This window comes from Sinocyclocheilus grahami, unplaced genomic scaffold (assembly GCF_001515645.1).
Source record: "Sinocyclocheilus grahami isolate Dianchi unplaced genomic scaffold, SAMN03320097.WGS_v1.1 scaffold1217.1, whole genome shotgun sequence".
Taxonomy (NCBI): Eukaryota; Metazoa; Chordata; class Actinopteri; order Cypriniformes; family Cyprinidae; genus Sinocyclocheilus; species Sinocyclocheilus grahami.
The window spans coordinates 200,371-212,959 of record NW_015506396.1 but is presented as its reverse complement, the minus strand read 5'-3'; the positions used below and the strand labels follow the sequence as shown (position 1 = coordinate 212,959).

The 12,589-nt window shown below is 35.7% G+C and overlaps 1 protein-coding gene across 1 annotated transcript in view; it reads right to left on the bottom strand.

Moving 5' to 3' along the window:
* Nucleotides 1–11,294, bottom strand: part of LOC107568132 (platelet-derived growth factor receptor beta-like) — a 41,772-nt gene extending 30,478 nt beyond the window's left edge. Inside the window, 4 exon segments of the mRNA XM_016253988.1 lie at nucleotides 1,760–1,884; nucleotides 8,089–8,346; nucleotides 9,343–9,627; nucleotides 10,769–11,294. Coding sequence (XP_016109474.1) covers nucleotides 1,760–1,884; nucleotides 8,089–8,346; nucleotides 9,343–9,627; nucleotides 10,769–10,811 — 711 coding nt within the window. The 5' untranslated portion in view covers nucleotides 10,812–11,294.
* Between the last annotated feature and the right edge of the window lie 1,295 nt (nucleotides 11,295–12,589).

Genomic DNA, 12,589 nt, shown 5'->3' with positions numbered 1-12,589 from the left:
ATTTTACCTTTATTCTACACCGCTGTTTCCATTCTCGTCAAAGCGGTCTGTTGAGTTCCTAGTTCTATGAAGCCCCTCCCTCAGAAATACGCAATGTGCTCTGATTGGTTAGCGGGCTCAGTGTGTTTGTGATTTGCTAACCGCCGAGTGCACGTTGTCCAGAATTGTCACGCCCCCTTACCATTACGGGTATTTGCATGTTCCCGGGGGTGGGGTTTATGTAAACATCAGGGTTAGTGATGTCACAAACCCAGGAAGAAGCTCGTTGTAGTCCCTACCAGACGTTTTTTGTAGTCTTTAAACAGCGATTTCTTTAAAAGAAAATATCTACCTTTGCATTGAACTCTGAGCATCGTAACTTTGCAGACGTTGTTTACGCTCTAACAGCAACAACACACACTAACTAAAGTTCAAAAAGTGAAATCATAATCAACCACCCCTTTAAGATATTAAGTCTTGTTTTCAAAAAAAAAAAAAAAAAAAAAGAGAACAAGACTTCACATCTAAAGTCAATTTGTACGGTGGCCGAGAAGTGCTAAACAAATCACAATTCTGAAAACAAAATAACAAATTACAAACGCAAATGCAAGTCTAAAAAACAAAATAACAATTCAGAAAGCACAACAACAATTCAGAAAACATTATAACATGTCAGAAAACACAATGACAAATTCGAAAACAAATTAACAAGTCAGAAAACACAACGACAAATCAGACAAACTGGAAGAGGTAGGTATAGTTTGAGACAGCGCCATTGGTTTGGGATTACTCACCGCTGACTGGACGAGACATCTGTCAATCAACGTATACAGGGAAGAACCAGCCGAAGAACAGCAGAGTCGTGGTAGAAAGTTCGGAGATGGTATTAAAGTAGCTCAGTTTAAATGTATTGTATGAATTGCCCTTACTATGGAATAAAAAATACAGAGTGTATATTTACATTTACTTAAAAGTGGCTGTAAATCATCAGCTCCAGTGGAGCAGATGGATAAGCGCGTGTCGTTGGCTTTTTGACACGATCGACCAGGGTTCGATCCCGCCTTTTGCCAAACTTTTCTACCTACCTCTTCCGGTTTGTCTGATTTGTCGTTGTGTTTTCTGACTTGTTATAATGTTTTCTGAATTGTTGTTGTGCTTTCTGAATTGTTATTTTGTTTTTTAGACTTGCATTTGCGTTTGTAATTTGTTATTTTGTTTTCAGAATTGTGATTTGTTTTGCACTTCTCTTCCACCGTAATTTTGCTTCTCAAGTAAATGTATCTTGATTTAGGAACGTTTAGATATTTGTACTGGAAAACAAGACACAAATACTGAGGAGGAAAATGTTCAAGGGAATCAAACCCATATTTCCTGGGAATTCAAGCCCATGATTTTGTCGTTGCTAGCACCATGATTGTGTAAACAATTTAACTGACCCCTCTAAAACTAGCAAATCTGACTAGTGGAGACCAGTTCCATGGAGAGTCAAAACCAGCAAACCACCTCAGGCTGATTTAATCTGTTTTTCAGAAATTAACAACAAAAATGAGGCCATATTCATTATGCTAATGCGCATAAACTAGAACTACAATCTTGCCTCTGGTGTCTTTATTAAACTTTGAATTTTTTTGATTTATCTCTTAATAAAAACACATGCTCCTCATGAAGGTGTGGCCACACAACTTCAGCTCATTTCAACATGCATAGCTTCTCACGGGAGCTCTCAGTGCTCGATCGAAAAAATCATGAAAACAAAGAGTTTTATTTTCAGTCCACTCACGTCGGGAATGTCCCAAATGAAGAAGACGAGCTCCGCGCCATGAACGGTGCAGTTGACGTTCAGCGTCTCGCCCTGTTTCAGGACCGTTTTGGAGGCGTTGATGTAGGGATTCAGAGCCTCGGGAGCTGAAGCCATGTGTGTGAAAGAAAGAACAAAAACAGCTATTGGTTGATATAAAACAAATCATCTGATGTGTTTATGAGAGACTCGGTCCGGTTAATGATGACATATTGCAACACATGGACTCTCTCTATGATTTAACCATCTTACAAACACAAATGAAAAGAAAATGGTTTTAACACAAAACATCAAATAATTGCCTGTAATGTTGATACATGAATGGTAAATACAGTCATAAATATCTGTAATATTAAAGCATTAGCAGATATATAGGACAAATATGAAAATCATTTCTCCTACACTGCAAAAATATCAGTGGTGGACAGTAACAAAGTAGTTTTACTTTGTTACTGTACTTAAGTACATTTTTCAAGTATCTGTACTTTACTGGAGTAGTTTTATTTTGAGCAACTTTTACTTTTACTTCACTAGATTCCAAAGCATAAGATCGTACTTTTTACTTCACTACATTTCATAAAACTTATCGTTACTCCTTATAATATATCACGTGCTCCGAGACGCAGAAGCATGTCTGATTCATGAACGAACTGATTATTTTAAATGAACCCATTAAATCGGTTCGCAAATCGCACCAAACGATTCATTGACGGATTGGAATGATCCGATTGCAGCTGTTCTCGAGTCGACATCTCACTGATTCAAATGAACCGTTTAGTGCGAGTAGAGATCTTGTGAGCGCGCGCGCGTCTGATGCTGTTAAAAGTAAGTTACTACTAATGTCGAATTTTAGAATTAATTGACCCATTAAATCGGTTCGCAAATCGCACCAAACGATTCATTGACGGATTGGAATGATCCGATTGCAGCTGTTCTCGAGTCGACATCTCACTGATTCAAATGAACCGTTTAGTGCGAGTAGAGATCTTGTGAGCGCGCGCGCGTCTGATGCTGTTAAAAGTAAGTTACTACTAATGTCGAATTTTAGAATTAATTGTTGTAACTGAAAATCACATTTAGGTCAAAGCTGTCAGTTGTTTGTGAACTAAATCTGCTGTAAAGGGTGATCTGTTTAAGCCCACTGAAATGCTTGAATGCAGACATATTAACATCAGAGTCTCTATGTTTTAGGTCAAAAAACATTAAAATAACACAGATTAAATAAAAGAACTCATGCACTTTCATCTTCCCCGCTGCTGTAACATTAGCAGTTTTATTAAAATGCCATGCATTTAGCCCTATGTGACGTCTGTTTTTATATTGTTTGTCAGCACACATAGCCTAAGTTACTATGTATCTGGATCAACTAGCCGAGTAGACAAATGTTTATTCATAACCATGCTGAAAATAAGTCAATGTTAGCTGATGCTAACTGTCTAGCTAACGAGCTTGCTGGTGCTAAATTGAGGTATTTTTTTTTTAAATAAAGTCCAAATATTTTTATTCAACCACCTAGATAGATTACATTTAAGGGAAAAATAAAGGATGTGATGTTCAGAACATGGTAACTACAGTAATTTTCAAAGTGGGGAGTGATGCCCTCTGGGAGCATTTGGCCAGGGGTGTTTTTACACCACAGACAAGGTTTGAGAAGAAAAAAATCATTATGAAAATCTAATTATATTTTAATCCGTGTATCATTCGATCATTCGTTTTTTTATTTAATTTTGAAAGTAGAAAAATTAGAAAACGGCTCCTTTTTAGTATTTTCGTTTTTTTTCCAAAACATGAAAACCGAGAATTCATCTTACATTTTCGTTTTTCGTTCTTGGGTGGAAAAATGAATAAACAGCTTGAATATTTGATTTCTACACGTGGGCGGTAATTAAACGCACCTTTCTGCTGATTGGTCAGCTGAAGATCAAATTGTGCCATCATCAGTTCTTCTGCAGTATCACGCAGCAGAATAATAGTCCTCAGCTGCTGCAGTTGTATGGATTCTTAACGCATTCATTGCAACTAAATTTAGTCTTTTTTCATCAAACAAACAGTCAAATGAATAGCTCGACACAACTCGTACCGGGGCAGAGTCTAGACAGGGCTTACTTCTGTGTAGATATAAATTATATTCTTTGCATCAGCTGGGCATGGCAGGGTATGATATGACCTACCCTGTACACCCAGTAAGTCTGTTTGTTTGTTTAATTAATTAATTAATTGATTCGTTTCAAAATAAATATTTTAAACACTAAGACAAAAAGGAAAGAATAATAAATTGGCTTGGGTATATAGGCCTATGTTCACGCAAGAACTGTCATTCTGACTGACAACCGGAGAACAACAGATATTAAATAGCCTACTGTTAGAGTTATATAATGTAGTCTTGTGTTTTATTAAAATTTATTATAATTGATATCTCAAAAGGATATGCACTTGTGCGCGGCGTGAGCTACTGCGCACTCGCACTGCAACGCAAGATTTTCATAAAATATAATAACTTGCCATTTCAGTTTGTTTCTCACCAAACCCTCAGAATACATTCAGAATGCACAGGAAATAAGCAGCAGTCATATTTAAAGCAGTTTAAATTAATATTGAGTACTGATTGATGTTCACTTGGATTTTTTCCCCATCGAGGGGAAATAACTTAATACCCTGTCATTTATAGTCGTATGGTAAAATTAATATTTTTAATTGTGTAACGTTACGTTCAAAATAACTACAAAATGTCATGCCTTTGAAAAATAAAGAGAACAACAGAATGCGCTGCTTTAGAGCTTCTCGGTCTCCTTGAGCATCTTTCTGGCGCATGCCACAAACATGAATCACAGCAAATACTTGTCTTTTAAAAGGCTTCATTTAGATGATTTGACGTTAAATGCATCATATAAGTCACTTTGGAATAAATCACAGTAGGCCTATGTATCATGATAAAAAAAGCGACTTTACAGTCTGGAAATACTTTAGGCTAGCAGATTATTTTGCGGAACCCCTATCACTTTAAGAACCGCTGGTCTACACAGAAGAAAGTCCTGTCTAGACTCTGCCCCGCAATGAGTTGTGTCGAGCTATTCATTAGTCTGTTTAATGAGAAAAATATGAAATTGATAAAATGGGTTATTAATCCATACAACTGCAGCAGCTGAGGACTATTATTCTGCTGCGTGATACTGCAGAAGAACTGATGAAGGCACGGTTTGATCTTCGGCTGACCAATCAGCAGAAAGGGGTGTTTAATTCCCGCCCACGTGTAGAAATCGAATATTCAAGCTGTTTATTAATTTTTCCACCCATGAACGAAAAACAAAAATTTAAGCTGAATTCTCGTTTTTCGTTTTTTGGAAAAAAAACAAAAAAACGAAAAAGGAGCCGTTTTCTCATTTTTCTACTTTCAATATTAAATAAAAAAAAACGAATGATCGACTGATACACGGATTTATGTTCCTTATTATATTCATTATTTCCTTATTGGTTATTTGGGGAAAATCCCAGGGATTTTGAGCAGTAGGATTATAAAAAAATATATGCTAATATAAAATTAAATGATAAAAGTAGCCTATATAAAACTGCAAAATAAACATTCATCAATCGGTACTTTTTATTTAAGTACATAAAAAATCAAGTACTTTTGTACTTTCACTCGAGTAAAATTGAAAACTGAGTACTTTTACTGGAGTAATATTTTATTATACGGATCTGTACTTTTACTCAAGTACTTCATTTGTGTACTTCGTACTCCGTACTTAAGACAAGAACAAATATCTGCCAATGGGGTCAGAAAAAAATTAACTTCATGAAAAAACAAAATTATTTTTCTTACCCTATTGACAGATAATTGTCTTGTTTTAAGCTAAAAAATTATATTATTTAAAAAACATTTTTTTTTAGAAAACAGGAATTAGTATCTTAATCTGTCAGTGGGTTCAGAAAAAAATGCATTGTTTCCCCTTGAAATTTGTTTATTTTTCTTGTTTTAAGCAAAATAAATAAATAAATCACTTAAAGGGATAGTTTACCCCAAAATTAATATTACCCCATGATTTGCTCACCCTCAAGCCATCCTAGGTGTATATGACTTTCTTATACAATCTGAGTAATAGAAAAAATGTCCTGGCTATTCCAAGTTTTATAATGATTTTGATTTTGAAGCCCAAAAAAGTGCATCCATTCATCATATAAAGTGCTCCACATGGCTCCGGGGGGGTTAATAAAGGCCTTCTGAAGCGAAGCGATGCGTTTGTGTAAGAAAAATATCCATATTTAAAACGTTCACGTTCACAACAGAGTGGCATTCCAGCTTATGACATTGGACGTAGGTGTAGTGTAAGCTCTGGAGAGAATATGCTAGTCTCGCGAGAACCAAGTTTTGTTTACTACAAAATACCATGTTATGATATAAAAATACCATGAAAGATATAACACCAACATGTCAGAAAAAAGTTTTTTTTAAAAACCAAACAAACAGAATCACTGAGTTGGAAAAAGGATCAGCCCCTTGTGTCAGTATTTAGTTGAAGCACATTTTGCTTTAATTACAGCCTTTAGTCTGTTGGGATTTGTCTCTACTAACTTTGCACATCTAGACTTTGCAATATTTGCCCACTCTTCTTTGCAGAACTGCTCAAGTTCAGTTCAATTTGATGGTGACTGTTTGTGGACTGCAGTCTTCAAGTCATTCCACAGATTTTCAGTGGGGTTTAAGTCTGGGCTCTGACTAGGCCATGCAAGGATATTCACCTTTTTCGCCTTCAACCACTGTGTGCTTTGGGTCATTGTCATGTCGGAAGGTAAACCTTCTTCCCACTGACAACTTTCTGGCAGCGTGCAGCAGATTTTCCTCAAGAATTTGACGGTATTTTGCGCCATCCATTTTTCCTTCTATCCTGACAAGCGCTCCAGTCCCTGCTGCAGAGAAACTCCCCCATAACAGGATATTACCACCTACATGCTTTACTGTAGGAATGCTGTTATTTGGATGCTGAACTGTATTGGATTTCCGCCAGACAAATCGTTTGGTGTTGAGGCCAAATAATTACATTTTAGACTCAGAATCTTCAAGGTGTGTTTTGGCAAAGCTCAGTTGTTACTGCATGTGGCCTTTCTTGAGGAGTGGCTTTTTTCTTGCAACCCTCCCATACAAGCCACATTAATGGAGAATTTGTGATATTGTTATCACATGCACACAAGGACCACTCTTTGTCATAAATTCCTGCAGCTGCTTCAGAGTTGCTGTAGGCCTCTTGGTCACCTCTCTGACCAGTTTCCTCCTGGCTCTTTCATCCAGTTTGGAGTGACGTCCTGATCCAGGGAGGGTCTGTGTTGTACAAAATACCTTCCACTTCTTAATAATAGACTTCACTGTGCGTCTAGGCATTGATAAAGCCTTTGACATTTTTCTTGTATCCATCTCCTGACTTGTGCCTGTCCACAACTACTGAGGACTGAAATGCTCCAAATGCAAAAGTCCAAATTGTGAGATAAAAAGGTCACAATTACCGTTTTTACTTTTTTATTCTGTGAAGGAAACAAGCTTGCATAGTAACCAAAGGCCATGCATGCCGGAATTTTTGTTGATCGCATCAGCTACCATGGGGGCACCATCATCCAACCCCCACCCACTGGAGAACAATTTTAATCCAATTGAATTTCTGCATAGGGGACCCTATTTATTTCTATTGTACATTATATAAAATAATGACATAAAATTTTAGACAGTATGTTGCCAAGAATGAATACATTCAGCACTTAAAAATGTAAAATGGGTTTCAGATGAAGGTAACTAAATTACAAAAAACAATGGATTTTTATATTGTCTATATGCAGATAGAATTGAAACATGACAAGAAATGCAGTTTTTGTAAAGCCATCAACTGTTAGTATTTTGACAGTCACTGTGCTATGATTGACTATGTCCCTGATGGATAGAAAAGTAGTGCTAACGTTTTGACCAAATGACAAATCGGGTTTGATGTGTTTTGATTGAGTTAGTATATGTTGGAAAAGGTATTCAGCATTTTGAAATGAAGAGTTTGTATTTATTTAACAAAATGTGGTTTTGGCCAGTAAATTAACTATTTGGCTAATTGTGAGATGTAGGTGTGTTGCTGTGTTAAGAGTTTAGAGTTTAGAAAAAGTACTTTAAGTATTGGTAAACACTTGTTAGCAATTGAAAAAAAAACATTTAAATAAAGCACGATTGGAAATTCCAGTAAGTCTACTGAGCAATAAAAGAGCAACATTTGAGCAAAAAAGACCCTTCTAATCTTATAAAAAGAGCAAATATAAATAAAAGGATCAAAATGCAAAGGTACCAAATATACTGAAGACGTAGAAGGGGATGGACTCTTTCTCCTCTCCGTTCAGCTCTCCTTTGCATTTGTAGGTTCTGTCCTCCAGGGTGGCGGTGTAGCCCATGCTGGGGTTGTACGAACCCTCCACCATTATCTCTGAGTCTTTCTCGTACAGCGTGACGTTTATTGAGGGATCCGTTACCAGACATGGGATCGTGCCTTCCTCTCGCGTCTTAGTCACCATGACATGATCGTTCTCGAGGAACCACACCTCAGGATCTGAGGAGAACAGAATCAGTGAATAAGTGTGTGTGTGAATTAATCAATAAGTGAATGATTACATGAGCAAATGAACAACTGAATCAATGTAGGAATCAAATGAATGGATGCAAATAATTCAATGACTGAACAAATAATTCAAGGTGTTAATACATGAATGAATGCATGAGAGAGTGAATGAATGAATGAAAAATCAATAAATGAATAAATGTTTGACAATACTGAAAGAATAAATGCATGAGTGGATGAACGAAATAATGTGAGAATCAATAAATTAATGAATGTGTGAGTAAATAAATGACTGCATATGTGAATGAATCAATTAATGTAGGAATCAAGAAATAAACAAGAAAGTAATGTGAGAATTAATGAATTAATGTGTGAGAAAATGTATAAATAAATGTTTCAATGTGAGAATCAATAAATGAATGAATGTGTCAGTGAATAAATGAACAAAACCCAGTGTGAGAATATTCAAATGAATGAATGCATGAGGGAATAAACGAACAAATCAATGTGAGAATCAACAAATTAATTAATGCATTAGTGAATGAACAGATAAATCACTGTGAGAATTAAATAAATAAATGCATAAATGCATGAACAAAAAAAATCTATATGAGAAATAATAAATGAATGAATGCATAAATTAATTAAATCAGTGTGAGAATTGCCAAATGAATGAATGCACAAATAATGTTAGAATCAATAAAGGAATGAATGTATGAGTGAATGAACAAAATAATCAATGCGAAGACCAATAATTGAATGCACAAGTGAATGAAAGAACAAATGAATGATTATGGAAGTGAGAAAATGGATCAAATTAAATTAAATCAATCAATGGATCAATGGAAAAATCATAAAATACATAAAATGTTCAAATATACAATATCTGTTGATTTACATGCACTTTTGAAAACTCTACCTACTAGTAGTCACTTAATTAAGCAATTTATAAATGTAATAGTTTTGAATATTTTCATGAATTCTTACCAGGCACAAACACAGCCACCTCTCTGGTCTCGTTTGTCTGGTTCTCTAAACACACATAGACGCCCGTGTGTCTCCAAGTCACCTGCTCCAGACTGAGAACGCTGGAGGAGGGACTTCGCTTCTCGGTGTGGAACTCCGGAACTTTCTCCTCCCGCTTGAAGCGCCAGGTGACATTACTCCAGCCAGAGCAGGTGATGCTGAAGGAGGAGTTGATGGAGAGGACGACCTGAGTGACGCTGGGATTGAGCTCCAGACCTGAACTACCCAGACAGAGCAGGAGCAAACCTGCCCAAAAACCAGCACTGAGATTAATACCACTTCACTCAATCAATACTGCTCTACAATAACTCAAGACGTGCAAAAATAATTTGGGGAAAACAAATTTCAGGGTTCCTCCCTGAGAATTTTGGGAAGAACATTTTACTGTAAGTTTTAGAGCTTTTAAAATCGCATTCTCGTATATTTTTAAGTTATTTAAGATGAGACACTAGTTTTTTGCATGCATTGTTCAATTTCACGATTTTGGGCTATTTTGCTTCTATAACATGTCTTCATTCAAAATAGTGGAAAGAAAACATTCAAAATACACATTTAAGTGTTTATTTTACTACATTTTATCTATATGCATCTGTAGATTTCAATTACAATAATCTAATTTCTGTCATGGTAATGTACATGACAATGTTAATGTATTTGGTCTTGGCAGAATAGATCTGCTACGCTGCTGCTGCTGCTGCTGCGGCAGAGCAAGTACCGAGACTTGCTACTGCCAATATATTCACAACATGCTGCTGTGAGCATGTAAGAAATATTGCTGCTGCAAATATAACATACATGAAATAACCCCCATATAGCATACATGAATCATCTCGTAGCAGATCTATACAGGTGGAGCTGGGGAAGGTGGAGGGTTTCTAAAGTAAGCTGCAACTGCTACGGCACGCACTAGTCATATATTTGAATGTTGAGCAGCAAGCTCATTGGCTGCCGATACAGGAGAGAACCAATCAGCTGTGCCATGTGATAATGATGTCATTAGGTCAGATTGAGTTAGACCTATCGGACTGCGCCGTCAAGAGTTTCATGCCAGAAACTTACCTTAAAAATTTTAAGGTAAGTTTTAAGGCAAGACACTACAGGCAAAACTGGCACTGGTTAATTTTTAACTATTTTGCTTCTATAACATCTTGTTTTAATATAGTGGAAAGGAACATCCAAAATACACATGTAAGTTTTTGTTTTATTTCACTTTATTGCATCTGGCTCAGTTTGTTTTTAATAACCGAATGTGTGAAATAAGTAATAAAAGAAAGTCTTTTGAGTTACATTAAACAAGTCAAGTGCAGAATATACTGAGCTTTAGGTTTGAGTTTATTTGGTTAGTTTTTGATTGTAACATTATTTAGAGGTTTGTTTAGTCTGTTACCTGTTGTCATGGCAGTCAGTTGGGACAGGCTAAAACTCTTCATGCTGCCTTCCAGAGCAGGACACGTTTAGACTCTACAGACGGAGGGAAAACAACTCAGGATTGATTCACCTCAAAGCCAAAAGAAACAGCAATCTTACCAAATTTACCTCAACATTTATTTTTACAAAAGAGAAAATTCACTCAGTGTGACTTCTAGTGAAGACCTTTTAAAAGCTCATGCACACAAAAGAATATACAAAGAGTTCATGACTGTATTTCCATGAAAGGATCTTTAACTTTCTTCTGCATTCAGATGACTGGATGTGCCTCCTGTGTGTCCAGCGCTGTGGAATAACACACGGGTTGTTTCTCACACAGGCTTCAGAGAGGGACATACATGCCTGACTGCACACAAACAGTAGCATGTTTCACAAACGCTGTGATTGTTGCATTTTTCACTGCAGCACATTCACTGGCATCTACTCACGGTCACGGTGAGCATCCCAACAAAACAACAGCATAAAAAAACATAAATACAAAAAAAAATAATAATAAAATTTTAAAAACAGCACACTTCTCCTCCACAAGATACGTGATTTGAGGAATCAGTGTTGCGGGACAATGCACAAACTCAACATTAATAGTGTTAGAGGAACAAAACTAAAAAAAAAAGCTTTTTCGTTACTTCAATTAAATAAACATTAACTGAAATAACATAAAAAACTACAACTTTTATTGTAGCTATTTGTCAAGGAAATATTTCTCATCTTTGATTGGTTTAATTTGTAAGTACTAAAGTAAGTAACTTTTAAGTAATAAAATAACTAAAATTAAATAAACTAATAAATACAAAATAATAAAAACTATATGGACATTTAAAAATAACAAAAACTGAACAAAATTACTAAAACTTTAACTAAAATTAAAGTGAAAACTAAAAATAATATCCAATTCAAAATATATCAATAATAATAATATATAAAATAGTATATCAATGACACTAAAACAACGCTGGTTAGTGTTAATACTTAGAGGTTTGATCACATTATTATCTGCACTAGTACTAGTAAGGATTGACTTACACAACTAATAAAGATGTCTGAAAAACTAGATAAAGTTTGCTTCTAAATCTGCATATAAACATTAAAGTTTACAGGATCTGTCTAATTATGAGATATCTGATCCCTTTCAAGGTGTTCTAGAGATCATTTACAGAGGACAGAGGTCACAAAAGACCAAATCCTCCAGGCGGACTGCGCCGTCAAGAGTTTCATGCCAGAAACTTACCTTAAAAATTTTAAGGTAAGTTTTAAGGCAAGACACTACAGGCAAAACTGGCACTGGTTAATTTTTAACTATTTTGCTTCTATAACATCTTGTTTTAATATAGTGGAAAGGAACATCCAAAATACACATGTAAGTTTTTGTTTTATTTCACTTTATTGCATCTGGCTCAGTTTGTTTTTAATAACCGAATGTGTGAAATAAGTAATAAAAGAAAGTCTTTTGAGTTACATTAAACAAGTCAAGTGCAGAATATACTGAGCTTTAGGTTTGAGTTTATTTGGTTAGTTTTTGATTGTAACATTATTTAGAGGTTTGTTTAGTCTGTTACCTGTTGTCATGGCAGTCAGTTGGGACAGGCTGAAACTCTTCATGCTGCCTTCCAGAGCAGGACACGTTTAGACTCTACAGACGGAGGGAAAACAACTCAGGATTGATTCACCTCAAAGCCAAAAGAAACAGCAATCTTACCAAATTTACCTCAACATTTATTTTTACAAAAGAGAAAATTCACTCAGTGTGACTTCTAGTGAAGACCTTTTAAAAGCTCATGCA